The sequence below is a fragment of the Amblyomma mixtum genome, chromosome 7, assembly GCF_055824585.1.
Source record: "Amblyomma mixtum isolate Tamu chromosome 7, ASM5582458v1, whole genome shotgun sequence".
NCBI classification, from domain to species: Eukaryota; Metazoa; Arthropoda; class Arachnida; order Ixodida; family Ixodidae; genus Amblyomma; species Amblyomma mixtum.
This window is the reverse complement of record NC_143018.1, coordinates 126,411,332-126,438,526: the sequence shown is the minus strand read 5'-3', so window position 1 is coordinate 126,438,526 and position 27,195 is coordinate 126,411,332. Positions and strand designations below refer to the sequence as shown.

At 48.5% G+C, this 27,195-nt stretch overlaps 3 protein-coding genes, 1 long non-coding RNA gene, 3 other non-coding genes and 1 pseudogene across 7 annotated transcripts; 7 read left to right on the top strand and 1 right to left on the bottom strand.

The window, feature by feature from the left end:
* Positions 1-2,774: 2,774 nt before the first annotated feature.
* LOC149337485 (uncharacterized) lies at positions 2,775-4,260 on the bottom strand. The gene is made up of 2 exons (XM_089554892.1): positions 3,108-4,260; positions 2,775-3,024 (listed from the first exon to the last, which is right to left on the bottom strand). Exon 1 carries the CDS (start codon positions 4,190-4,192, stop codon positions 3,128-3,130), a length of 1,065 nt encoding a protein of 354 aa, XP_089411018.1. The 5' UTR covers positions 4,193-4,260; the 3' UTR covers positions 2,775-3,024; positions 3,108-3,127.
* Positions 4,261-4,696: 436 nt separating this feature from the next.
* LOC149337484 (uncharacterized) lies at positions 4,697-5,488 on the top strand. Its single transcript, XM_089554891.1, has one exon. It carries the CDS (start codon positions 4,697-4,699, stop codon positions 5,486-5,488), a length of 792 nt encoding a protein of 263 aa, XP_089411017.1.
* A 5,092-nt stretch (positions 5,489-10,580) lies between these two features.
* On the top strand, positions 10,581-11,707 carry LOC149337483 (uncharacterized). The gene is made up of 3 exons (XR_016284633.1): positions 10,581-10,732; positions 11,320-11,415; positions 11,678-11,707. It is a non-coding gene; the product is annotated as an uncharacterized LOC149337483 (long non-coding RNA).
* A 4,552-nt stretch (positions 11,708-16,259) lies between these two features.
* Positions 16,260-17,494, top strand: LOC149337482 (uncharacterized; annotated as a pseudogene).
* A 97-nt stretch (positions 17,495-17,591) lies between these two features.
* Positions 17,592-17,663, top strand: TRNAD-GUC (transfer RNA aspartic acid (anticodon GUC)). The gene has a single exon. It is a non-coding gene; the product is annotated as a tRNA-Asp (tRNA).
* A 4,953-nt stretch (positions 17,664-22,616) lies between these two features.
* On the top strand, positions 22,617-22,688 carry TRNAD-GUC (transfer RNA aspartic acid (anticodon GUC)). The gene has a single exon. It is a non-coding gene; the product is annotated as a tRNA-Asp (tRNA).
* A 70-nt stretch (positions 22,689-22,758) lies between these two features.
* On the top strand, positions 22,759-22,830 carry TRNAD-GUC (transfer RNA aspartic acid (anticodon GUC)). The gene has a single exon. It is a non-coding gene; the product is annotated as a tRNA-Asp (tRNA).
* Positions 22,831-22,948: 118 nt separating this feature from the next.
* On the top strand, positions 22,949-24,407 carry LOC149337478 (uncharacterized). Its single transcript, XM_089554889.1, has one exon. The coding sequence runs from the start codon at positions 22,949-22,951 to the stop codon at positions 24,197-24,199; it is 1,251 nt and encodes a 416-aa protein (XP_089411015.1). The 3' UTR covers positions 24,200-24,407.
* Positions 24,408-27,195: the final 2,788 nt, after the last annotated feature.

Sequence of the window (27,195 nt, the reverse complement as noted above, 5' to 3'; positions counted from 1 at the left end):
ACGTGGTCTATTGTTTCTGGTTGTTTACAAATTAAACAATGTGATCCCCAAGGTAGAAATAACTGCTTCCTTTCCAAGAATTCCTTTACTGGTAGTGTTCCGGTATGTAATTTAAAGAAAAAAGTTTTTGCACTTGGCGGCTCCTGCATCGCCTTCACACGCTTAAGTACGTCGCGTCCCTGGCCTCCATTGTATAAGGCCCTGTACATAGGTTGTGGAAGAACTACATCGCACAAATCTTTATACAACTTCTTCCTGCTAACAGAAGATAAATATTCATACGAAAATCGAACAGACAGGAATCGAACACTCGCGACAACCTCTCTAAAGTAACCAAAAATACGTCCCGAGAAACTTTCGGTTGTGACAACAAAGTCCGGCAGTGCATTTCCGAGCCTTAATTGGCACACAGTGCGCAAAAACGGATCGCTTACATCGCGCACAAAACAAAATCTGCTTACAATCTGCCGCAGAAATAAGTGTCCCAGACTCAGGCCGCCATCCTTCACCCGCCTAAACAAATTGGTCCGGCTACAGCGTTCCCAGTCCGCAGCCCACACAAAAACGGCAAAGATCCGGTGCAGTCTCTGTACGTTCATCCTTGCACAATGCAACACTTGCATCACGTACCACAGCCTAGACATAAAAAACAGATTGCACACTGTGGCCCTTGCGAAAATTGAAAGGTGTCGCCCTTTCCACCTTTCCACTTTTTCACGCGTGGCTTGCGTCTGTGCTTTCCAGTACGAATCGCTATCGCGATAACCGTCCAGTGGAACGCCTAAGTACTTTACTGGGGTCGTCACCCAGGACACGTTTGCAAAATTGCCGGGCTTCGTTGGCCATTCTCCGTGCCAAAGCCCCAGGGACTTTGACCAATTCACTTTACTACCGGTGATCTTGGTGAATTCTTCTACGCATGCCACGGCCTCGGTTATACCTTCCCGGTTCACTGTGAACACCGCGACATCATCCGCATAAGCCAGCAGCTTAACTTCTGCTGCCTGTAGCTGGAATCCTCGAATTTTTTCACTTTCCATGATATTCAAACACAACGCTTCAATGTAAATGCAGAATAGAAGAGGGCTGAGGGGACAACCCTGGCGCACCGAACGCTGCAGGCTAATGGGGGCCCCCAAACTCTTATTTACAATTAATCTTGTCGTGCAGCTCCGGTACGCCAAGGCCACTCCCTCACAAATAATGGACCCTAAATTCACATGGTCGAGTATGCAGAACAGGATATCGTGCGAAACACAATCGAATGCCTTCTCAAGATCTAGCTGAAGGATGGCTACACAGCTATTTGTGTAATCACAACATTCCACACACCTCGCTTTATGAATATTGGAAACAATAGAGCGTCCCTTGATCCCACACGTCTGGTGGGGACCGACTATATCCTGAATTACTGACTGTAGTCTACAGGCTAAAATCTTCATGAAAACTTTATAATCCACGTTTGTGAGGGCGATAGGACGATATGCTGTGACCTGCTTTAACTTTTCTGCGTCATCGGATTTAGGGATTAGCACTGTATGGGATTTACCATAAGACGGGGGCAATTCATTTTCTTTATAGGCTTCGTTAAAAACTGCTGTCAGTACTGGCACTATTTCGCGTTTATATGCTTTGTAAAAAGCGGCGCTTAAACCATCAGGTCCAGGAGATCTCCCCAGGTTCAAATTTTCTATCGCTTGCTCGACCTCCGACGCAGTTATCGACAGCTGCAGCCTTTCTTTCTGTTCGTCATCTAATCGCGGCAAAGCGCCATGAAACTTTTCCTTGAATGCGCTCACATCCACTTCTTGCTTTGCAAACAGCGCCTGATAATATTCAAGAAATGCCTGCTGGATATGCCCGCTTTCTCCAGATAACGCCCCGCCCCATTCAATCTGTTCAATGTGGTTTCGTTGAGCATGCGTTTTTTCCATTCCTAGCGCTCGTTTTGAAGGTGTCTCCCCATCAGCTATATCTTGCGCCCTAGCCCGCACCAGTGCGCCACGATAGCGTTCTTCGTCAAAGAGTTCAATCTTATTTTTTATTTTCCTAATGTCATCCATCCATTTGCCAGGCTCTTCGCTTTCTCTTTCGAGAAGTCTAGCTAGTAAAGATCTCAAATTGTCCTCCTCACGCTTCTCCTCTTGTCGTATGCAACTTGACCTTTCGATTGCTGCTATTTTTATTTGTTGTTTGCAAAGTTCCCACTGCTGCCATACTTTCAGTTCCCCGCTCGGCTTTAATTTACTGATTTCTTCGTTTACTTTCCTGCTAAAGATGTCGTCTGTAATGAGCTTATTATTTAATTTCCACATCTCCCAAGAAAACTGATTTCCTCGTTTCTTTGTCCCTATCCCACACTTCACTAAACAATGATCCGAAAATGATACCGGTACTACATTGTAGCTACTGCATTTTGAAATAACGTTCGGTGACACATAAATGCGATCTAGCCGTGCATGGCTTGACCGTTGAAAATGGGTGAGTCTCACACAACGCTCGCCTTCTAAACATTCGGCCACATCATCGAGGTTGCACGTGTCTATAATTTCTGAGAGTACTTCAGTGCTTCTGTCCCTAAATGCCCTTGCACTGGTTTTGTCACAGCCCCTCAGGACGCAATTGAAGTCACCCATTACGATCAGGCATTTCTCACAACTGAAGTGCTTTTGTACGCGTTGAAAAAACGCTGTCCTCTCATCCACCGCATTTGGGGCGTACACACAAATGATGCGCCAATATGTTTTGTCGTACAGGAGGTCAACCAAAACAAATCGACCCGAAGGACACGCCGTATATGCCTGAACCTCAAGTCCCGGTACATTCTTTACAAAGATGACACAACCCGCAGACGTTCCTACAGCGTGGGCGACAACTGCAAAAAACCTAGACGTGAAACGTCTCACCATGCTCCCGGTCTCCTCTTCCCCGTCAATTTTCGTTTCCTGCACTGCCAGGACGTCAATGTCGTGCTCAGTTAAAAGGCGGTACACCTGGCTCTGCTTCTTCTTACTTGCCAGTCCCCTGACATTAAGTGTACCGACTTTCATGGGGAACGCATGCGCCATTTTAATGCAGAAGAAAGAGGCCGGGAACATGGTGCTTACCCTTCACGTCTAGCGCTTGGCTAGACGACATCGTTGACACCGGAGCCATCCGGTGCTGGTGCCAGGCCTGGCAGCGGCGGCGGCTTGTCAAGGGCTCTCCTCTCCGTCGACACATTTGATCGTGTCCGGATGGACGACCGCCTTCCTTGGGTCGTTTTTGCCGGCGGCTCTTCGACGCTGGGGGCTTCCGCCTTGTCGTCTTCGGTTCCGGTCTGGGCGTGTGGCCGCTTCGCTGGGGCAGGGACGCCGGTCGTGCGGGCGCCGCTCTGGTCAAGGTTCTCCTCGGTCAGAGTCGCTGGCTCGGTTTCTTGGAACGCTGGCACGCTTACTTCACCGCTCGACGCCTCCGTCTCCTTTCTAGTAGGTTCTGCCCCCTCAGGCTTGCGTCCGGCATCGCTGCGTCCGGCATCGGCTTGCTGCGTCCGGCATCGGCTTGCGTCCGGCATCGAAGAGCCAGTCGATCCTGCTTGCGTTTCGGGTTCCTCTATGCCTTTCGCAGATTCTTCAGCCTCGACTACATCCATCAGGAGTTCCGCAGAGTCGTCTTTCGACGCCCCACCCGTAGCCACCGCATAAGTGCGGACACACTCATTATCCGCGTGGCCGTACCGCCGGCATTTCGTACAGCGGGGAACCTTGCATTCACGCCGCACGTGGCCTGTACCATGGCAGCGCAAGCACTGCATTGGACGCCCAGGCGCTACGACAAGAGCCAACTCTCCGGCGACACGTACCTGGTGTGGCAGGTCATCCACTTTCAAGCCGGGCTTCAACTTCAGTAGGACCGTTCTTGTCGTTGAGCTGTCATTGACGCCTTGTATCCGCCACCGCTCACGCGTAACGTCGGTCACTTTGCCAAACGCCGCGAATGCCGTCCGAATGTCGTCGTCGGCCACACCGTGAAGCATCCAGTGTAGCCGCAGCTTTACCTGCTGGTCTTCCGGGTCGATAATGAGGCAGCGGCGTTTCTTAACTTGCAGCTCGTTGAAGGCGAGCAACTTCTTTGCTGCCTCCGTGTTCCGCAGGGTAACCGCCCACACGTGGTTGATTTGGTACGCCCCCAACGCGACCACGTCGGGGAGCATACCGGTCTCGGCCAGGGCGTCTCGGAAATCCTCGACCCGGAACGGCCTCGCTCGCACGTCGCCGTGAAGAAAAATGGTGTTGAAAACAACACGTCCTGTTGGCAGTGTCGGCAAAATAATCTGGTAATCCTTATCACCGCAGTCATCGATCCTGTTTCCGCGGCCGTCGAAGGCCGCGTTAGTATAGTGGCCAGTATCCCCGCCTGTCACGCGGGAGACCGGGGTTCGATTCCCCGACGGGGAGTTTCTTTTTTTCCCCCTTTAGCCTTCTGTGCCTTTAACTAAGCGACGGTGCGCGTGTGCTTCTGCCTCCTCGTTAGTATAGTGGCCAGTATCCCCGCCTGTCGCGCGGGAGACCGGGGTTCAATTCCCCGACGGGGAGTTTCTTTTTTTCCCCCTTTAGCCTTCTGTGCTTTTAACTAAGCGGCGGTGCGCGTGTGCTTCTGCCTCCTCGTTAGTATAAGGATTCCATTTCCGGCTACCGAGCGTGACGGACGTGCTATCATGAGCTCCGTTGGAGCGGTGTCAGCGGCCCAGAAGGGCCGCGGAAACAGGTTTTTTGCCCAAGATTCCCAGGATTATCAAGTTGTACTGCCGCAATTGCCAACAGGTGCGTCCGTTTTGAATACCGTCTGTCTTCACGGTGATTTGAAAGCCAGGCCTTTTCGTGTTGAAGACTTTCGCGACACGTTGGTTCGCCTCGGAATGCTCCCCGAAGTGCTAGCTCTGGGGGCGTTTCAGATGAACCACGTGTGGGCGGTCACCTTCAGTAGCCCAGAAGCGACGAAGAAAATTCTGGAAGCTGGCGAAGTGAAAGTGAAGGAAAAACGATGCCTTGTCATTGACCCCACCAACCAGGATGTGCGGCTGAAGCTGCATTGGGTGCTGCATAACGCCCCGGACGAAGATATTCGTGATGCGCTGGCCCCATACGGGAAAGTAACCGACCTGTCTCGGGAGTGCTGGCGCGTTCAGGGCATTGCTGACAAGGGCTCTTCTACCCGCACGGTCGGCCTTAAACTGAAGCCCGGACTGACTCTCGAGGACTTGCCTCATCAAGTACGTATTGCCGGAAGCAATGCCCTACTAGTTGTACCAGGTAGGCCGCCGTTATGCCTAAGGTGTAACAGTCGAGGCCACATCAGGCAAGAGTGCCGAGTGCCGCGCTGCACCTTGTGCAAGCGCTACGGCCATGATGAGAGCAAGTGTACTCGAACGTACGCCAACATAACAGGACTGGGCGCAAGCAACGAAGTCCAAGCTGAGCACCTCATGGACCAGGCCGACGCAGAATAGGCGGCTGGCGGCCCGACTGTACCGTCCGCTCAAGACGCCACTGGACCGCTTCCTCCCGCGAAAGAAGCTAGAGGCACAGAGTGCACCAGCAAATGAGGCTAAGCCGGGGAGCGCTGCAACGTCCACCAACGACTGCCCCGAAAAGATGACTAGCGCCTCGCCTACTGCAACCGTCACGCAACAGGGCACTGAAGACGTTTTGATGTCGAGCGTCGGTGCCACGGCAGCGAAGCGACTTCACGACGACAGTGGCAACTAGGCGCACGACACCAGCAAAGAAGTCGACGGGGAGCCGCCTGTGAAAACGACGCCCACCCGAAGGTCAACATTGAAACCGGCACCCAAAATTCCGCCCGAGCCTCGGCCCGAGCGGATGCCGTCGACGCTGCCGCCGACGTGACCCGCGGCCAAGTGAGTGTGTCGGGCCTGCCGGCGAGCGACAATGGCTAGTGTAGGGACGCTTTCTTGCGGCGACTTAATAAGCGCCGCCTCAATGAGGCAAAGGGCGCAAGCCACTGTGCAGGTTGTTGGAAATGCGAATAGTGCTGATAGTGAAGGGGATACTGCGTGGTTCGAATGCTTCTTTAAGGAAAGATGGCAGTCAACCTAGAAACAAGTTTACACGTCGGCACGCTCAACGTGCGCGGCTTGTCTAATCGTAGGAAACAGTACCAACTTAGCCGACTTTTTATGGAGTGCGACTTAGACATAATTGCTGTTCAAGAGACGAAAGTTGAAAGCGAAGAGGCAACGAACCGCATGGTGGAACCTTTCAGAGCGAGATATAATGTCTGCATTTCTCACGCTATTCGCACAGCGGGTGGGTGTGCGTTATTTGTTAAAAATTCCATTGAAGTGATTATAGAAAGTGTTTATGCTTGTGACAGTGGCCGTCTCATTGTGTGTGACTTTATGCTGCATGCCAATAAGTTCCGAGTTATTTGTTTATATGCTCCAAATAGTGCAAGTGAATGGAAAATGTTTTTTGAAAGTGTTGATCGGCACCTAAACAGTGATGAAAGGATCATTATCATGTTGGGAGATTTTAACTGTGTGTGCAGATCAGAAGATCGAGCGAGACAGGCACCGGTTCGAGATGCGAGTTCAGTGTTTCTGAGCGAGTGTGTAGAGGACCGAGCACTGGCAGATGTGGGTTACTTTTTGTCGAATCCAACAATACAGTACTTTACCCATCAGCAACGAGGCAGCCTCGCCAGATTAGACCGAATTTATGTTTCGGCAATACCGGTGCCTGTGTGTACCAACTATGATGTCAAAACCTTTTCTTTTAGTGATCACAGTTTGGTCACTCTGACGTTGGGTCCAAAAAAGCCACCGAAATTCAGCTGGGATCTGTGGAAGTTCAATGTACACATTCTTGATGATGATTATTTTGTACAGAAAATGCACGACAAAATGAACGACGTGCTTGCATGCAGGACGCAAAGCTACACTGAGGCGTGGGAACTATTCAAACAAGAAGCGAAAATAACTGCCATTGAAAGAGCCAGCGTACTGCGCAAGAATAAGAGTAAAAAAAGATGAACTGAAAAAAAAGTTGGACTGCTATCTCAGTGAAGAAGCTTCGTCGCCGGGTCGGTTCGTTAAAGAAATAAAAGAAGTGAAGAGCGAACTTGAGATAATCGACGTGGACAGATACCGAGGCGCGGTAATACGCGCGCGTTCTGAAAGATTGTACATGGGGGAAGCACCGACTCGACGGTCCATGTCAGACGAAAGGAGCTACGCTGCACGCAATGAAATAAGAGCGATAACGTTCAGTGACACAGTTGTGCGAGACAGTGAATCGATAAAGTGCGCTTTCGTAGATTATTACTGTGAACTGATTGGCAGGGAACCGGAACACGTAGAAGGATTTGAAACAGAATTCTTAAAGCTCATGCAAAGCTAGGAGAAGAAGTGAAAGAAAGCTTAGAGGCACCAATTACCATTACAGAAATAGAAAGTGCTATTGATGAATTAAGCACCGGAAAAGCACCAGGGCCGGACGGGTTCGGTTCGGAATTTTATAAAGCTTTTAAAGACAAGGTTGCAATGGCACTACACTGTGTGATAGAAGAACCATACAACAGAAAAGAATTGCCCCCGTCATTTAGACATAGCCACGTGGTACTGATTCCCAAATCTGATGACCCTACTGCACTGTTGTCTGTGCGCGCGTACCGACCGATAACGCTGGCCAACACAGATTATAAGATTTTCGCGAAAGTATTAGGTAAAGGACTTCAACGGGTAATACAACAGCTAGTGGGCCACACCAAACATGCGGCATTAGAGGACGTTCTATCCAAACAAAGATACACGTGACCAGAACTGTTCTAGAGTGCTGTGATGCGCATTGCGGGAAAGTGGCAACCCAGACAATACCAAAGATCCGTAGGACGTCCCAAAAATGTACGCACGTCCCACATCCCTAACAGCACGTCCCTGGGACATCCGTATGAAGTCCGCACTGGGATTATCCCGGGAACAGTCGCGGCTCGAACGTTATACGGACATGATACCGTATAAAAGCCGCGGTGGGATCATCCCGAAAACAGTCGCAGATCGGTTGTTATAAGGAAGTGTTTATATTCAGAGGGTCTGAATCCTGCAGATGGCCATACAATTCTCATGAGCGCTCGAGTGGCACGCTCCACTGTCCTTTTCCGACGTATTTGGCTAGCGGGCTTGATACAGCTGTTTAGAACAAGTAAACAATAATCCATGCGATGTATAAGCGCAAGATGTCACAAAGTAATACACAGCCCAGTACTTATTTTTTGAAAGAGCCAAAAAACCGTTAAAAGCAGGACGAAAATAAGCAATTCCAAAATGGCCATTATAGCTGAATACAGAAACCCTATACTTTAAAACTTCGAAACTAGGGAAGGGCGACCTAATTACTCTAACTGAACCTGGCTCAAATAGTCTAATTCCCGTTTTGTTATAGCTATCGAGGGTGAGCTTACACTCTTCTCCTCTAAGCTCACAACATAACCACCTTGACGCCAATTGTATTCCCGCCTTCCGACCATAACAGCCACTGACGATGACAGTTACCCCACCGCAAAAACAACTGGCCACTTGTTCGTGCTCTTAGAGCAGTGATCATGAAAATTAATAACACACATCCTTTTATGCGAAGCATACTAAAATAGCCCAACCCAGCTCCTCGAGCGCGGCGGTGTCGTTATCATTGACCTTTCGTGACCTCCATGTCATACCACGTGGTGCGTGACGTCACAGCAGATGAAAAAACAAGGGCCCAACTCGCGCCGTCGCGCGAGGCGTCGTGACCAAGGATGACCACGTGGTGCGTGACGTCACAGCAGATGAGAAACGGGGGCCCAGCTCGCGCCGACGCGCGAGGCGTCGCGACCAAGGAGGACCACGTGATGTGTGACGTAGAAACGGGGCCCCAGCTCGCGCCGTCGCGCGAGGCGTCGCGACTAATGTGTTTCCTGCTTCTGCCGCTAGGTGCGCTGTAGTGAACACGTGATGCTGGAGCGGCGGTATACAAGGGGGTGCGCCTGCCTCTGCTAGGCGTACACGGGATAGAGATGCCTCCTGGAGACAGGGCTGCTCGTTGGAATGAGAAGCAAAAGTTCCGGCGTGCTACAGAGACTGATGAAGAGCGTGAAGAACGTCTAGCCAAGCGGCGTGCTCGATATGCAACTCGGCGACAATATGCTTCGCATCTGACTAGGCTTAACCTAAGCTATGCCTCAGCCATTTTTTTTGCAGTTATTTCTTGGTTTATTTAGGATAACAGTTTTATTTTTGTCTTAGGTGCATGTTGCTTAAAAAGACTCTTTGCTCATTAGCTCAATGGCACCACCATCGTCATCGCACTACTGAAACAATGCAAGTTGTATTTGCTTAGCTTGGTGCGTTGGCCTGGTGGTTTGAGACGTGTATTAGCCAGTTTTCCGTTTTTTGGACCAAAATTTCAGGTAATTATTGACGTTCCTACTGCATGTTAGTTGCATAACGAGTGTAATTTTTTTTTACGGGTTCCAGCAGCGGGAAACACGGATGGCACATGCGGCAAGTGAAAGTAAGTGGCAGTCGGTAGTCCTCGCCTGGTGTGTGAGCCGTGTAGCGTGATTTCTAGCTTTTGAAGTAAGTTTAGCGGCGGTATTAAAGTTCAGTGACTGATGCTGGCTCAACATGAGCAGAAGCTTACTGGGGGCCAGTATATTAATCTGGTGACAGCATAATGGCTACGGTGCCGAGGAGTACTGCTTACAGGCGTGCACGCCGAGAGGCACGTCGTGATATTGAGCTAATAGCGTCGGGTGCTGGCGATGGTGTTGCATACGACCCTTCTTAATCTGATCCGTGTGCAGCTGCAAAGTCGCAAGAGCAACTAGATCCTAGCTCGTCGCATGTTCCGTGCCTTCAACATTCGACTGAATATGCGCCTAAAGTTCCTGTTCTAATTTTGATTTGGTTTATTGGTTTGTTTGGGTTGAACGTCCCAAAGCAACTCAGGCTCAGAGGGGCACCGTAGTGAAGGGCTCCGAAAATTTCGACCACCTGGGTTCTTTAATGGGCACTGACATCGCACAGTACACGAGCCTCTAGAATTTCACCTCCAACGAAATTCGGCCGCCGCGCCGTGGATCGAACCCGCACCTTTCGGGACAGCAGCCGAGCGCAGTAGCCACTGAGCCGGGGCGGGGCTGTTTTAATTTTGTATTCTGTTTATAACTGTTGCATGCGCACAGTTTTCTTTTATTGGTTTGTAACCTAGATATATATAGTATTGAAGAGAACTATTGCAATTTCATTTGAACTATATGTGTTGTTTGGGCCTTTTGCATCCAAATGAGGTCATGTTTTTACATATGAATTTTTTGCTGGCGAGGGCCAAATCTGCCCCTGTGTCATATGGACGGCTCATAATGGAGGGCATATGCATGTTTAATTGTACCACCTAGGGATACCTCACAACAGCATGCCAGCTGCCTTCAATATGATAAAAACTGACTATAGCAATAGAGTTCCCCACTGTTAACTTGAGAAATCCTGATTTTATTTTCTTGGTCTCATTCCGAACCTAATTCTGTTTTGATCTAGAGAAATCACATGACTGTGCAAAATGGAGACACTGCAAGAGAAAAGACATCTGACATTCTGCGAAGTATTCTAACATCTGAACTGGTTTCTAGCTACAGCTGGTATTGTGCCAAGGGAAGAACAGGCTCTGTGAGCTGAATATATGCAAAATCATGTGCAGTAAGTGTTATTTGGAGGAAGCTATTTCAAATTTTAAAGGAGCACAGATATAAAATTTTAAACTCAAATAAGTGATCCGATCTTTGTCCTGGGCACAAAGGGTTTTACTATTCCAAATTCTCTGATTTCACTGATTCCACATGCCAAAAATCATTGACAGAGGAGCTGTTAGCCAATGCTGACATCTATTATCTATATATGGACTGGTTGGCAGAGTCACTAGCAAAACATGGGGTAAGTCCTAACCATGCCATCACATGATGCCATAATGGACTCCAGCACTGGCATTGACCTGACAGAGACCAAAAGTGCTCATATAAAACAGTTTAACTGTTCACACTGTGGACTAGATATTTAAGCTCATTTCCATGATTAATAGGCTTTTACGTCTCATTAAAAGCAGAAAAATGAACACCTCAAAACACTGTGTCTGTATCCCTTTAAGACTTCCAATATAAATCAGATCACAGAATCAATATCTACAGCAAGTGTTTATAATTGAATTTGTAGGTCTTGGTAGGATTGCGTCAAGACCAGTGATATTTGCATCGAAAAAAAAATGCCAAATTTTCATTGTTTATTTTCAGATCTGCACATTCACGCACTTCACAACTAGCCACATGGATTTTTGTTGTCATCTGGTTCATTGGCTTATGGCTGCAGTGCCATGAATGTTACCACAGGTTAGAACAAGCTAGAATTACAGCCTTCATAGTGTGCATTTGGGACTGTTTTCATACTGCCTGCACAGAAGGCATGGTCCAGCAATGGAATTGGTAATAAGATGTGTAGAAATATGCCATCCTTTGTTACTCAGGCCCATGCCCTTTGCCTGCTGGTTCAAAATTAAGGAAATGCAGTAAAGTTTGGCTACAAAACTTTTTAGAGGTGAGATATATTTTTTTATAAAAAATACATAACATATACCCTCTCATTTGTATATAGGTTGCCTAACCGACCAGCAGACCTCAACTCTGGCTCGGCAAACTACGCTGAAAGAAATCCAAAAGGCAGCCATGTCATATTTTCGGCATGCAACTGAACGGGTAACGCGCAAGAAAACTGGCGAACAAAGCTGTGCTCCTGAGCAAAACGCAATGGTGAGTGTGTTGCTAGTGTGCTACATTTTTTTGTTGATATTAACGTCTTGGGTTGAGGATTTTTTATTCCAAACTGTTGATATTTTCCCTGTGACACTGTGCTGAGAGATGATTGATTTTGAGAGAGCACAGAATTCAGTAGATTATTTCAATAGATACTGTTACGAAGAAGAAGAAGAGGGCAGTGGCGCGGGACGGAGCGCTCACGCTAGGCCCACAGCCATTAAATCACATTATCATCTGTCATGTCGTCCTCTTCCTAGGATTGCCACCTCGTAACATTTGGTGTGAGGTGCGGGTTCCTCCTCGTCATCCTGGTCCCTGGAGCATCGCCGCCTTCTGCTGGCCTTCATCGTTGGATAAGGGGACCTGGATTCCGCCGCCGGCTCAACCCGAGCCCGACTTGACCTGAACCGACCAGCCGCCTTCCCCAGCCGCCTTCCCCAGCCCCGTCCCCAGCCCCGACCACAAGACACGACGACCAGGACCAGACGCAGCATGACCCGACGACGACCCGAATCAAGACTGCACCCCCGCCCAAGCTGTCCGGCAAGTCCTTAATCCCTGAACTTTCGGCTGTGGCGACCGACCACTGGACCTGAAGCTCCAGGGACAACCGTTCATCAGATCATCTCGTTCATCTTGATGGCAAGCCTTTCACCTTCTTCTATCCTTTGTGATCATGGTCATCGCCACCTCATCACTGAAAATTTAAGCAATCGATCGGGATGATCGCTCGGAGGACCCGGGTCATGTTACGAAGACGAAGAAGAGGGCAGTGGCGCGGGACGGAGTGCTCGCGCTAGGCCCACAGCCATTAAACCATATTATCATCTTTCATCATGTCGTCCTTTTCCTAGGCTTGCCACCTCGTAACAATACTGTGAAAACTTCTGCATATCAGCCTGTGTAGTTAGGTAGAATCATGAAATGTATCTTTAAGTTAACTTGGGCATTCTTATCCTGCTAAGTCCTCACGCACCTCTCTTTACTTGGCCGTCTGTTTGTGGGTGTTTTACTCCTGGAAGTATGTACATTTACTTGTGCAAGGATTAATTCCTTGCCGCAAGTACCATTTGGTGCCAACACCATGTGAAGGTGCTGCAATTTGTATATTGTGCTGCAAGTTTTTTTTTTCAACTGCAGTCAGTGATTGAAAAAAAAGGTGAACTGAAAGAAGTGTCTATATGTATTGGGTTTTTTTTTTGTCTTCCTTCCAGCAAGGCAGCCTATTTCAGCATTGGCCCAGGTGGCAGGATTTCTGCTTTACATGTATACGTGACTCTTCTTTTCGATGACACTATAGCAGAACCGAAAATAAGACTGCCTATAATGAGAAGCCAAGCAATATTTTGAAAATGTGTCACTTTATTGATACCTAGCAGTTGTAGTATACTTGTGTCTAAAAATGCGATGCTTTGTGCTTGAACAATTCCTTTTTCTCTGACTAAGCTGGGCATTTTGTTGCCCATCTGAAATTTGCTTGTATCGAGCTATACTTGCTGTTTGGTCTCTAGTCCCACTGTGCTTGTGTAAATTTGTTCCTGACTGCTACTACTAGAGTTATTTGTCACCCCCGTAGTGCGTTTGCATTGCTGTTCCATCAAAAAAGAGGATATGTGGATTTTAATGACTTTTATTGTCTATGTAAGAGACGACCATAGTTCCTGTGGCTTGTAGCAGTCTTATAACTTGTTAATGTTAATATCCTACCATATGCAGCGTGTTTTAGATTTTATTCTTCTGGCCGTGCTAGTTCCCTTAAAGCCCATCTACTCACTTATACGTGCTTTTTATTTCTAGTCCTGTGCTTGCTGAAATGTGATTCTGAATGGTTGTGCTTGTGTCAATATTTCAACCTCTGATCTGTGTGCATGTATTGCTGTTATAGCAAAAAAAAAGGCTCATTTGTGATTGAATAATCTTTATTGTTTTGAGTGAGACAAGCATAGTTCCTGTACCTTGTAGCAGTCAGACAACCTGTCTTATTTTAGTCATTCCACATGCAGCTTGACTGAAATGTTTATCTTCTGACCATGCTAATTGCCTTGAAGGCCAACTACTACTTATGCACAGCTATATGCCTGCTTTTATCTCTAGTTGTATGCTTGCTGAAATTTGATCCTGACAGATAGTGCTTATGTTATTATTTTAAATTCTAATCTGTGTACTTGGGTTGTATTGCTGTTATAGCAAGAAAGGGTCATTTGTGTTTTAAGAACATTGATTATTCTAAATAAGACAATAGTTCCTATAGCCGCCGCAGTGGCTCAGTGGCTATGGTGCTCGGCTGCTGACCCGAAAGACGCGGGTTCGATACCGGCCGCGGCGGCTGAATTTCTTTGGAGGAGAAATTCGAGGCCCGTGTACTGTGCGATGTCAGTGCCCGTTAAATAACCCCAGGTGGTCGAAATTTCCGGAGCCCTCCACTACGGCGTCTCTCATAGCCTTAGTCGCTTTGGGACGTTAAACCCCATAAACCAAACCAAACCAAACAATAGTTCCTATGCCTTATTGCAGTCACATAATTTGCCTCATTTTAGCTATGCTACGTGCAGTGTGATCGAGATTTTTTCACCTCTGCTGCGTATGCTTGTATTGTTGTTTTAGTAAAAAAAAGTTGTATTTGTGTTTTTAGTTTGGTTTTTTGGCGTTTTACATCCCAAAGCAACCCAGGCTATAAGGGATGCCATAGTGGAGGGCTCCAGATAATTTCGACTACCTGGTGTTCTCTAGCGTGCACTGACATCGCACAGTACACTGGCCTCTTAACTTTTCGCCTCCTTCGGAATGGGACTGCCATGGCTGGGATCGAACCCGCGTCTGTTGGGTCAGCAGCCGAGCACCATATGACCAATGAGGCACTGAGTGGCATATTCGTGTTTTGTTGTGTTCATTATGTATAAGACAGTCATATAATGGCTACGGTATGCCGCTACTGTTTGTTTTGATGTCATGCACTTTGCAGTGCAATTAATATTTTTTGTTCTGACCAAGATAATCATCCCGAAGCCTGTTTAGGCCTTACATGACTTATATGTATATACCTGCTGTTTTAGCTGTGTAGTTATTTTTCATCTCTCTGTTTTGCAACTCTGCATCTGGGGTTGGCTTGGCTACTTATATATTGTATTGGAATCCTACTGCTTCAAGTTTGAAAATGTGATAATTTTGGCTCATACTAACCAGACAAGCTAAACAAAATCAATGAAGCCTATTACACACATATGTGCACACCATCCATGACCTTGCTCTCAATAACAAGAAATGCCTGAGAGGAGCTGTTAAAGCTGTGTTAGTGCATCCTTTATGTGAGTTGTTCTGTTTCATGTGCTGTTATTAAAAAATAAAATTCAGCTGTGAATCACCATTCGGCCTGATCATCAGCATGCCCCATATATTTGAATAAAACTATTTTAGCCAAAGCTTTGTGTTTTAAATCACTGTGCAGCATAATCCAGGCCTGTGTTCTAACTTTGTGTCGTTTTTACTATAGCATCACTCTCGGCCATATGCTATTGGTCGAAATGCCAGAAGCGGAAGCTGGTTCTGTTGTGGTTCGATCCCGGCCGTGGCGGCTAGAATTTCTTTGGAGGAGAAATTCTAGAGGCCCGTGTACTGTGCGATGTCAGTGCACGTTAAAGAACCCCAGGTGGTCGAAATTTCCGGAGCCCTTCACTACGGCGTCTCTCATAGCCTTAGTTGCTTTGGGACGTGAAACCACACAAAACCAAGCCAACCTGGTTCTGTTGCGGCTATGAGGCACTGCTTCTGCTTCTGGTATTTTGGTAAGTCATGCATGACCAGTAGCAACACTTTTGAAAAGGACACGAGGTTATATTGGGCCCTGGCGAAGGAAAAAATGAAAATAGTAACGTCCTATTGCAGTCCTGCAAAGGTCCTAAAAATGTACTCGTCAGACATCCGAAGGACTTCTTTCGGCGTTTCACTTCGGATGTTTTCAGGATTTTTTCGGGACATCCGCGGGATGTGCGTAAAGTCCTGCCGCGGACTTCCCAAGGACGTCCTTAGGATGTAGGTGTGTTGTCTGGTTTGCCGTTCAGTTGGATTTAGAGAAAGCTTTCGATAAAGTCACCCACAAAGTCCTTTTCAGTGTCTTGAAACACGTGAACGTCGGCAAGGTACTTCTAGAGGGGATAGAGCTATGTTACGCAAATAATTTTACCAGAATTATAACAAATAAGACATTAACCACTCCAATCCAAGTGAAATCGTCTGTTAGGCAACGGTGTCCCTTGTCACCTCTATTATTTTCATTGTTTCTTGAGCCCTTTTGTTTAAGCATTATAATGAACAAGGATGTTATCGGTTATAGTTTTTGTTCAAGCAAAGTTAAGCTTTTGTCATACGCGGACGACATTTTGGTTTTCTGCGCCGACACACCCAGTGTCAGCAACGCAGTAAGAATGACAACCAAGTTCTGCAGGATGACGGGAAGCAGTGTCAACTGGAGCAAATCAGTTGTTATTTGGAACGGTGAATGTGGCGTCACGCAGGCTGTGTTTGAAAATATGCAATGGTCGCACTCACCAACAAAGTATCTCGGAGTGCCTCTGCAGCACTATAAAGACACCGAGGAATACTGGAAGCACGAAGCGGAACGCATTAAGGAAAAAACAGCAAAGTTCGGTGGGCGTGACCTCTCTATATTTGCGAGGTCAACCGTGTGCAATCTGTTTCTTGTAGCAAAGATTTGGTATGTTCTGCAGGTCATGTGTGCGTCGAGAGCGAGCATACAAAAACTGCACAGACTGCTTGCTGTGTACATATGGCGTTCAACATGGGAGCGCACGAGTCGCACCAATCTGTTTCGCGCAGTGAATAATGGAGGGCTGGGTTTAGCCCACCTGTTTTTGAAGCAAGTGGTTTCTAGGTTTCTGTTTGTGCGAGATTTCTGCGGACAGTCATTCAAACGAGACTGCGTGATCATTTGCCGTTTTTTGTTGTGTCATCTACTCTAGCCAACGGGCCAAGTGTGCGCGGATTTTTACGGGAGGTTGTTTTGTCTTTCCGCTTTCTTCAGGCACGTTTTTCAGTAGAGTACCTGAGCAACGTCACCCGGAAGAAACTGTACAGAGATATTGTTGATGTGTGTATGCCAGTGCCATTGTATCGTTCAGTATATCCACATGGAGGTGGTAAAGATGTTTTGAAGAGGGTAAAGCGGATGCCGGTTAGGCCATCTCTAAAAAGCTTCTTTTTTCAAGTACACACTGCGACGCTCCCGGTCAAGCCGTGGCTCGAGCAAAAAGGCATCTTCGTCCCACGGACTGTAAACTGTTTGCACTGTAGAAGACCGGAGACCATCGACCACATTTTTCTTGAGTGTTCGGACGCGGTTTTTCTATGGGACATTCTGCAAAGAACCATAAAAAAGGACTTGCCAGTCACGCCGTACGGCATCCGCTTTCTCCCTACCGCTAATGAGGGAGGGGTGCCCTATGACATGATTATGGCCCTGTGCCTCCATAGCATATGGCGCACTAGGATGGCTGTGCATCACGCCGACCTGAACCCAAGGCCGGCCAGAGAGTACTTTATTGAAAGTGTCGCTTTCATACGTGAAGTGTGTAAAGCAAGCAGTGACCAGCCAGACTGGCTGCCGCTGTTCGACGCTCTTGTCAATTTGAAGCGCTTTTAAACACCGGCGCATGCCAAAGAACGGCAAGCGCCTTTTAAATTGTTCCATTTGTGTATGTATTGTTGCTGGCCGCAGAACAGGCAATAAAGAAAAAAAATCCTCGTTAGTATAGTGGCCAGTATCCCCGCCTGTCACGCGGGAGACCGGGGTTCGATTCCCCGACGGGGAGTTTCTTTTTTTTCCCCTTTAGCCTTCTGTGCCTTTAACTAAGCGACGGTGCGCCTTTGTTGCTGTCTCCTCGTTAGTATGATTCTACTTCCGGCCACCGAGCGTGACGGACGTGTGTATCATGGGCTCCCAAGGAGCGGATTTAGCGGCCCAGCCGGGCCGCGGTATCAGGAGTACGATGAAACCGAACGAGGACTACCAGCTGATTTTGCCGCATTTGCCAACAGGTTCGAGCGTTTTGCATACTGTTTTTTTGCATGGCGACGTCCAAGCCAGGCCATACCGTGTTGAAAACTTTCGTGACGCTCTTGAGCGTCTGTCATTGCTGCCGGAAGTGGTTGCCCTCGGGGCATATCAGATGAATCATGTTTGGGCCGTGACATTCTGCAATGAAGAAGGAAAAAACAAAATGCTACAGGCGGAGGCGTTCAACGTCAAGGACCACCGCTGTGTGGTCATTGACCCATGCAACCAGGGCGTCAGGCTGAAGCTGTTCTGGCTGCTACACGGCGTGAAAGATGACGACGTGAAGGCAGTTCTGGCGGCTTTTGGAAAAGTGACCGACATAACTCGGGACAAGTGGAGAGTCAAAGGCTGCGTCGACAAGTCGTCTACTACGCGCTCAGTGACATTGAAGCTGAAGGTGGGCGTTACCATCGAGGACTTACCGCACCAGCTCCGTGCTGGAGAGGACGTCGCACTCGTCCACGTTCCTGGCAGAGCTCCGCTCTGCCTCCGGTGCCGCGGCACCGGACACATACGTCGGGAGTGCCGTGTGCCACGTTGCGGGCTCTGTCGTCGCTTCGGCCACAACGACGCCCAGTGCGTGCGAACATATGCTACCGTAGCTGGTCCTGGTCGTAGGGATACTACTGAGGAGCATATTATGGACGAAGTCGACGCAGTAGAGGCGACCCGTGAGAGTCGGGAAGACGCAGTACCGAAAAGCATAGCCTCAGAAAAAGCAACGCTTCCCACGGAACATGAGGCTGCCAACTCAGAAGAACCGCCTGTGCCTGGCACCAGAACTGAGGCGGACGCGGGAAAAGCACATGATGCTGCGGTAGGTGCAGCTGAGACGGTTTTTGAATCGACCGACGAGAAGGACGTTGACACGGAGATGCCCGCGGCGTCAACTTTGCCAGCGAAGAGGACGCACGACGAAGCTGATGACAAGGCGACGAGCTACGACGGGACGGACCATGAGGAACCTCTTCCCAAAGCGCCTCCTGTTCGACGTGCGGCCTACAAGCCCAAGCCGAACATCCCTCCTGATCGTAGGACTTCGTCGGGTGTCCCTCCGCCTTAGCGGAGGTGCCTTGCAGGGTCTTCGTGTTGGTAACCCGGTCTTCGATCGGGTTCAGTGCTGACACCGCCGTACTTTGCAAGCCGGAAGGATTTTTGATGAGGTGAGCTGCAAACCGATGTCACTTTGAGAGCGGCGAATCCCAACCATTTAGATGGCGCCTCAACTAACATCTAGCTTGCGTATTGCCACACTGAACGTGAGAGGTCTTTCTGCGCGAAGAAGGCAAAATCAGCTTAAACGTCTCTTGTTCGAAAACGAAATCGATCTGTTGGCTGTTCAAGAGACAAAAATTGAAAGCGAAGAGTTGACAGATGCGATGGCAGAAATTTACCGTGCACAGTTCAGTGTTTGCGTGTGCCATGCAAAAGGAAAGTCGGGAGGGTGTCTGATTTTAACTCGAAACGGCAAAGTCGCTGTGGAAACTGTATTTTCCTGTGAAAGTGGCCGGATTGTAGCATGCGATTTTTACTTTTCTGGTGTAGAGTGGAGAGCTGTGTGTGTATATGCACCTAATAGAATTCCCGAACGAGATGCCTTTTTTCGCCGTGTTCAACCTTTCCTGCTGACAGAAAAGCGTGTACTATTGCTTGGAGATTTCAACTGCGTGTGTAGACCTGAAGATAGAACAAGCAACAAAACCCTGCAGGACACGAGTGCCGAGCTACTGTCTGAGATGATTAATGAAGCAGAATTGGAAGATATTGGCATTATAATGCAAGGTTCAGAACAAGCACAGTACACGCATTCCAAGGCGTTAGTCACGCAAGGCTGGACAGAATTTATGTTCCTTCTGAAGTTGTGCCCTTGTGTTCCCAGTACCAGACTGTGCACGTCAGCTTCAGTGATCATTCTTTAGTCGTGGTCACACTTGGGGAGCGGAAAAGGACTGTCAAGTTTAGTTGGGAATTATGGAAATTTAATGACTCATTGTTGGAGGATGACGAGTTTAGCAAGAAACTAAAAGACTCAGTCAAAAGCTTGTCAGAAAAAGAGACAGACTTTATACAAACATGGGAACAATTTAAATACGACGTGAAAGTGGCCGCTATAGAAAGAGCATGTGTTTTAAAGCGTAAAGAAAAACAGCAAGAAAAGGAACTTCGTACCGAACTTGATTTCATGCTCAGCATGGAAGGCGTCAAGCCGGGGTTGTACAGACAAGAAATAAAAGAAACCAAAACTAAGCTTGAACTAATAGATGAAACGAAATATCGAGGTGCTGTGATAAGGGCACGCAGCGAAAGATTTTGGCTTGGGTAGACGCCCACAAAAAGGGCGCTCAGCGACGAAAAACAGTATGCAGTTTCGAAAGAGATAAAGGAAATTTGTTATCGCAATGACGTAACTTCCGAATCTGAGGTGATTGAAAGGGCGTTTCTGGAATATTACCAAAACTTGTTCAGCCTTAAAACGCCTGATGTTGAACATTACAAAACTGCGTTCCTGTCGCTAATGCCAAGAGTCGAGGAGGACCTGGCGCAGGTACTTGAGGAGCCCATAACGGCAGCAGAAATCGAAGCTGCAATACAGCAGCTGAGCTTGAACAAGTCGCCTGGGCCGGACGGCCTCGGTGCCGCACTTTACAAGGCTTTGAAAACAGAAATGGCAATAGCATTACAGCGCGTAATAAGCGAGTGTTACGAAAGAAAGTTTACTCCGCCGTCTTTTCGAACTTCCCACGTGGTGTTGATCCCAAAATCGGACGACCCGAGTAGGTTGCAGTCAGTTGAGTGTTACCGCCCAATAAGCTTAACTAACGTAGACTACAAAATTTATATGAAAGTGCTAGCCGGACGACTCCAAACAGTAATTAAAACCCTTGTTGGCCCACACCAGACCTGTGGCATAAAAGACAGAACCATTTTTACTAACATACACGTAGCTAGAAGTGTCCTTGAATGCTGTGATGCAACGGAGGGTCGTGTCGCCATGATGCAACTGGACCTGCATAAGGCGTTTGATAAAGTTGTGCATGAAATTTTGTTCGTGCTTTTGGAACATGTGAATGTAGGATGTATCATCACTGATGGCGTGAAAATGGTTTATGATGGCTGTACATCAAGGTTCATAATTAATAACCGCGTGAGTAATAGTATTCCTGTCTTGTCGTCAGTGAGGCAGGGTTGCCCTCTTTCTCCACTGCTTTTTGCACTTTACCTGGAGCCCTTTTGTTTAAAGCTGTTAACTACGCAAAACATTCGAGGTTACGCCTTTTGTCATAATGAAGTGAAGGTATTGGCATATGCAGATGATATAGCAGTGTTCTGCAGAGACCAGGAAAGCGTGCAAGAAGTGGTGAGAGAAGCCGTAAATTTTTGTGATGCAAGTGGCTGCGCGATAAGCTGGCAGAAATGTTTTGGTTTTTGGCATGGAAAGTGGCAGGCCACGCCAGAAGTATTCTGTCGAATGAAGTGGGTAGACACGCCAGGAAAGTACCTCGGCGTGCCGCTAACCAACTACAGAGAAAGCAAAGAATATTGGGCCCATGAAACCGAACGAGTCAAAGCTCAGACAAGCAAATGGGGCGGTCACAACTTTTCCATGTTCGCAAGAGCTACGGTGTGCAACATGTTTTTAGTAGCGAGGATTTTTTACGTTCTGCAAGCGTTAACTTTGCCAAGGACTTCTGTGCAAAGGTTGCACAGAGTGTTTGCAACATTTATTTGGGCGTCAACATGGGAACGTACCAGCCGATGCAATCTGTTCCACAAGGTGCGGAACGGGGGGCTAGGGTTGTCAAATTTATTTCTGAGACAGATAGTCACTAGATTCTTTTTCTTGCGTCAAGATAATGATTTTCTGCGAACTGTTATACAAGTGCGATTGTCAGAATCACTGCCTGATTATGTTGTGTCATCTATGTCTGCAGGGCGGAGTGGGTTAAGTGCTTTTTTGCAAGAAGTTGTTGCAGCAGTCCGTATTCTTCGGTCAAAATTTTCCGATGAGTATCTAACCATTGTAACAAGGAAAAAGATGTACAAGGACCTGCTCGATGTGTTTCTGCCAGTGCCTGTTTATCGCAGTGCTTATCTTCTGGGTCCCGAAAGGGATGTGCTAAAAAGAGTCAAAAGAATGCCGATGTAGCCTTCAGTGTGTTCTTTCTTTTTCAATTGCATACTGGAACCCTCCCAGTGAAGCCATGGTTGCAAAGCAAAGGCCTTTTTGTACCTTGGTCAGCAGAGTGTCTTATTAGCAAGAAAGTGGAAACTATAGAACATATCTTTCTCGACTGTCATGACGCTCTCTTTTTATGGGATGTTTTGAAACGCACACTGAAAAAAGATTTACCCCTGACGCCTTTTGGAATACGCTTCCTACCATGTGCAGAGCCAGGTGAAGTGCCTTGCGACCTGCTAATGTTGCTCTGCATGCACAGCCTATGGCGTACGCGAATGGATGTCAGGCATGAACATGTTGTTGTGAATCCGGCTCATCAGTATTTCATTGAGAGCATCATGTATACTCAGGAAATTTTCGGACAGCAAGCTCCTCAGCCTGAGTGGCTGCCTGTCCTCGACCAACTAAAATCATTTAACCCATTTTATCATCGTGCACTAGCTAGAAACTGACCTATGCTTTTATTGTCATGTCATTGTATTTTTGTTTTGTTTGCCCGGCGAAGTCGGCAATAAAGAAAAAAAAGTCTCCTCGTTAGTATAGTGGCCAGTATCCCCGCCTGTCACGCGGGAGACCGGGGTTCGATTCCCCGACGGGGAGCTTCGTGTTCTTTTTGTCGTTTTGCCCTTCTGTGCCTTTATCTAAGCGGCGGTGCGCCTGTGTTTCGGTCTCCTCGTTAGTATAGTGGCCAGTATTCCCGCCTGTCACGCGGGAGACCGGGGTTCGATTCCCCGACGGGGAGCTTAGTTTTCTTTTTTACTCCCTTTCTCCTTCTGTGTCTTTAACTAAGCGACGGCCGCCGCGGTGGCTCAGCGGTTATCATTCTACTTCCGGCCACTGGCGTGTACGGACGCAGGATCATGAGCTCCCACGGAGCGGCGACGGCGGCCATCGATGGCCGCGGAAACAGGTTCAGCGCGGAAGACAAGGAGTATGAGATCTTTTTGCCTACCCTGCCCACCGGACGTGTTGTTCTAAACACAGTTTTTTTGCACGGAGATGTGCGTGTGAGACCTTACAGGGTCGAAGACTTCAGGGACGCCCTCGCCAACACTGGTGCGCTCCCCGACGTCGTGGCGTTGGGGGCGTACCAGGTAAACCACGTGTGGGCGGTAACCTTCAGCAGCCCAGAAGCCGCGAAGAAATTAGCCGCCTTGAAGGAGCTTGAGGTAAAGGGACGCCGGTGCATTGTTTTCGACCCGGAGGATCAGCAGGTAAAGCTGCGCCTGCATTGGATGCTGCACGGCGTCGCCGATGACGACATCCGGACTGCTTTCGCGGCGTTCGGAAACGTGACCGAGGTGACGCGGGAGCGTTGGCGCGTTCAAGGAATGAAAGAGAAGGGATCCACCACGAGAACAGTGCTGCTCAAGTTGAAGCCAGGTATGAAGGTGGACGACCTGCCCCACCAGGTTCGAGTCGCCGGCGAGTTAGCTCTCGTGGTGGTGCCCGGGCGGCCGATGCAGTGCCTGCGTTGCCACGGCGCGGGTCACGTTCGTCGCGACTGCAAGGTTCCCAGGTGCTCCAAGTGCAGGCGCTGCGGACACGCGGATGAGGACTGCGTCCGTACCTACGCGTCTGCGACCGGGCTCGGAGGTAAAGGAGACAGCGCGGAGCTGATGGATGTCGCGGAGGCTGAGGACGCAGCGAGGGGTACCGACGAGTTGGGCAACCTCCCTGTGTCGCTGGACACGTCGGCGACTTCAAGCGGCGACGCCCCCCTTGCCAGTGCACCAGGACTCCAGCCACCAACGGGAGACTCGCCTCAGTCAAAGGAGGCGACTTCGGGGGATGCAAAAAGCCTACCAGTGCCGATGGACTTTGTAGCGAAGGAGCCTACCGAGGGTCATCGGCAGAACACCGGTGGCCGTGCGACCACTGTGGCTACGCCTGGGAAGCGTCCCCATGGAGACACCAGCCCCGACGGCGACAAGGAGGCGGCGCCCAGCGTAGAGGAACCACCAGCAAAGACGCCTCAAGCAAGGCGGGCCAGTTTTCGGCCGCGCCCTAACCTTGCGAGCGAGAAGCGCGCCGGCGACAAGGCGCCTCCCGAGCTGGGCCAGGTGCACGCTCAGGATGACGCCGGCGGCGATGGCGGCGGTGGCGTCTAGCCATGTGCTGGACGCGAGAGGTAAGCACCACGCTTTCGGTCTCTTCTTCTTATGTAGAAATGGCTCCTGCATCTCCGCTGAAAGTCGCCTCCCTGAATGTTAGAGGTCTGGCAGGAAAGAGAAAGCAAGGCCAGCTCTTTCGGCTTTTAACGGAGCACGGCATAGATGTACTGGCTGTGCAGGAGACGAAAGTAGACGGCGAAGAAGAGACCGGGAGCATGGTGCAACGTTTCACGTCCTCGTTTTTTGCTGTGGTCAGCCACGCTGTAGGCACATCGGCTGGCTGTGTTCTTTTTCTAAAGAAATTGCCGGGGCTAGAAGTGCAAGCTCATTTCTCTTGTATGTCGGGCCGGTGTGTTTTCCTTGACTTTCGATTGAATAACGTCGAGTGGCGGATTATTTGTCTGTACGCGCCTAATGAAGCAGAAGAAAGGGCGCAGTTTTTTTATAGCATCGAAGAGCGCCTTCGTAGTGACAGACAGCTGATCGTTCTGGGCGATTTTAATTGTGTACTTAGTGCGCGAAATAAGACAAGCCCTCGACCCTTTAGAGATGCCAGCACACAAGTGTTATCGCTAATGGTTGAGAAATGGAACATGGAAGATGTGGCAGAGTGTCTTGAGGGAACGCGTGCAGTAAAGCTCACACACTTTCAGGGTTCTAGCCATGCACGGCTGGACCGCATTTATGCATCCGTCGATGTCTTACCTGAATGTCATAGTTACGATGTTGTGCCAGTGTCTTTTTCAGACCATTGTTTAGTTAAATGTTGTTTTGGGATGGTAAAGAGAGGGAATTCTTTTTCGTGGGAAATGTGGAAATTCAATAATAAACTCTTGCAGGACGAACTGTATACCAGCATAGTAAAAGATGAAATTGCAAAAATAGGCCCCGGTAAAAATATGCACATATGGCAACAGTGGGAGCTGTGTAAAGAAACTATAAAAATTAAAGCAATAGAGAGGGCTTCCTGTATACGGTTTCAAGAAAAACAGAAAGAGACAGAGTTAAAGAAGCTGCTCCATAGGCTGCTTCAACAGGAATCTCTAGCGCCGGGGAAATGGACTGAAGATGTAAGGAAAACAAAGCAAAAACTAGAATTGATGGAAGAAGAACGGTATCGGGGAGCGTTAGTAAGGGCAAGGGCAGAAGACATAGCTGCAGGGGAGACGCCATCAAAACGAGCGCTAGGGTTGTAAAAGGCAAACGCTGAAAGAAACCACATCGACAAAATAGAATGGGGCGGTGTCTTGTCGGCGGACAACGACCACATAAAAGCAGCTTTCAACGAGCATTACCAAGCGCTCTTCGCTTCCCACGTGGTAGACACTATCACGTTTAAAGATAAGTTTCTGGCGGCGATGCCGCGTCTCGGTGATGACGTAAAAGAGAGATTAGAAATGGCTATCAGTGAAGCCGAAGTGGAGCATGCAATCGCCAGTTTAAACCCCGGTAAATCGCCGGGACCAGATGGGCTCAGCGCGCGTTTTTACAAAGAATTCAAGCACGAAATTGCCCCTATTTTGAACGTGATATTTAACGCAGCCTACACAGTAAATGCACTGCCTCCGTCATATGGGTCATCCCATACGGTGCTCATTCCTAAAACGGATCAAATAGATAAATTGCGACTGGTTACAGCCTACAGACCCATAGCACTTACGAATGTTGAATATAAAATTTTTATGAAGGTTTTGGCTCGGAGGTTGCAGACGGTGATTAAGGATATAGTTGGGCCACACCAGACGTGTGGGATAAAAGGGAGGTCAATAATGTCCAATATTCATAAGATGCGAAGTGTGCTTGAGTGTTGTGATGACTCGAATGGTCGGGTGGCCATTCTCCAGGTCGACCTTGAGAAAGCTTTTGACTGTGTCGATCACGAAATTTTGTTTTCTATTTTGGACCATGCGAATGTTGGGTCAGTTATCCGCAAGAGCGTGGCCCTGGCGTACCGAAACTGCACGACGAGATTGATCGTAAATAAGAGTCTGGGGGCCCCCATTAGCGTGCAGCGTTCGGTGCGACAGGGCTGCCCTCTCACCCCTCTTTTGTTTTGTATATATATTGAGACATTGTGTATTAAAATATTGAACAATGATAACGTAAAAGGGTTTAAGTTACAAGCAGCCGAGGTGAAGCTGCTGGCTTACGCGGACGATGTTGCACTTTGTACGGTTGACCATGAGAGTATAACCGAGGCGGTCAAATGTGTCCGTGAGTTCTCTCAGGTTACCGGAAGCGGGGTGAACTGGGCCAAGTGCCTTGGGTTCTGGCATGGACGGTGGCCATCGCAGCCTGACCACTTTGCAAATGTGACGTGGGCGAAAACCCCAACCAAGTACTTAGGTGTCGAGCTTGATGGTTACCGCCAAAGCGAGCAATATTGGCAAGAGCAGACGAAAGCGCTAAGGGAGAAAGCGGAGAAGTGGAAAGGTGCCAACTTATCGATTTTCGCCAGGGCTACTGTATGTAACCTTTTTTTTATCAGTAAACTTTGGTTTGTTATGCAAGTTTTGCATTGTTCGCGTGTAAACATGCAGAAGCTCCACAGGATTTTCGCTGTCTTTGTTTGGGCTGCAGAATGGGAACGCTGCAGCAGAACAAATTTATTCCGTCGGGTAAAAGACGGCGGCTTGGGACTTGGACACCTCTTTTTGCGGCAAGTGGTCAATCGGTTTTTGTTTTTCCGCGACGTTTCTGACCCTTTCTTGCGCACTGTCTGCCAAGTTAGGCTGCGGCGCCTACTGCCGGAGTTTGTTGTCTCCACCGAAGAAGTTACGTGTGGTATTTTCGGCTATTACAGAGAGGTCGTCGCAAGTCTTAGATTTCTTTCAGTGCGTTTCTCTAATGAATATTTCTCCTGTGTAAAACGGGAAAAGCTGTACCACGATTTATGTGACACTGTTTTACCACAACCTTTGTATAGAGTCTTATACAGTGGAGGCCCAGGCTCGGACGTCTTAAAGAGGGTAAAGATAATGCAGGTGCCGCCA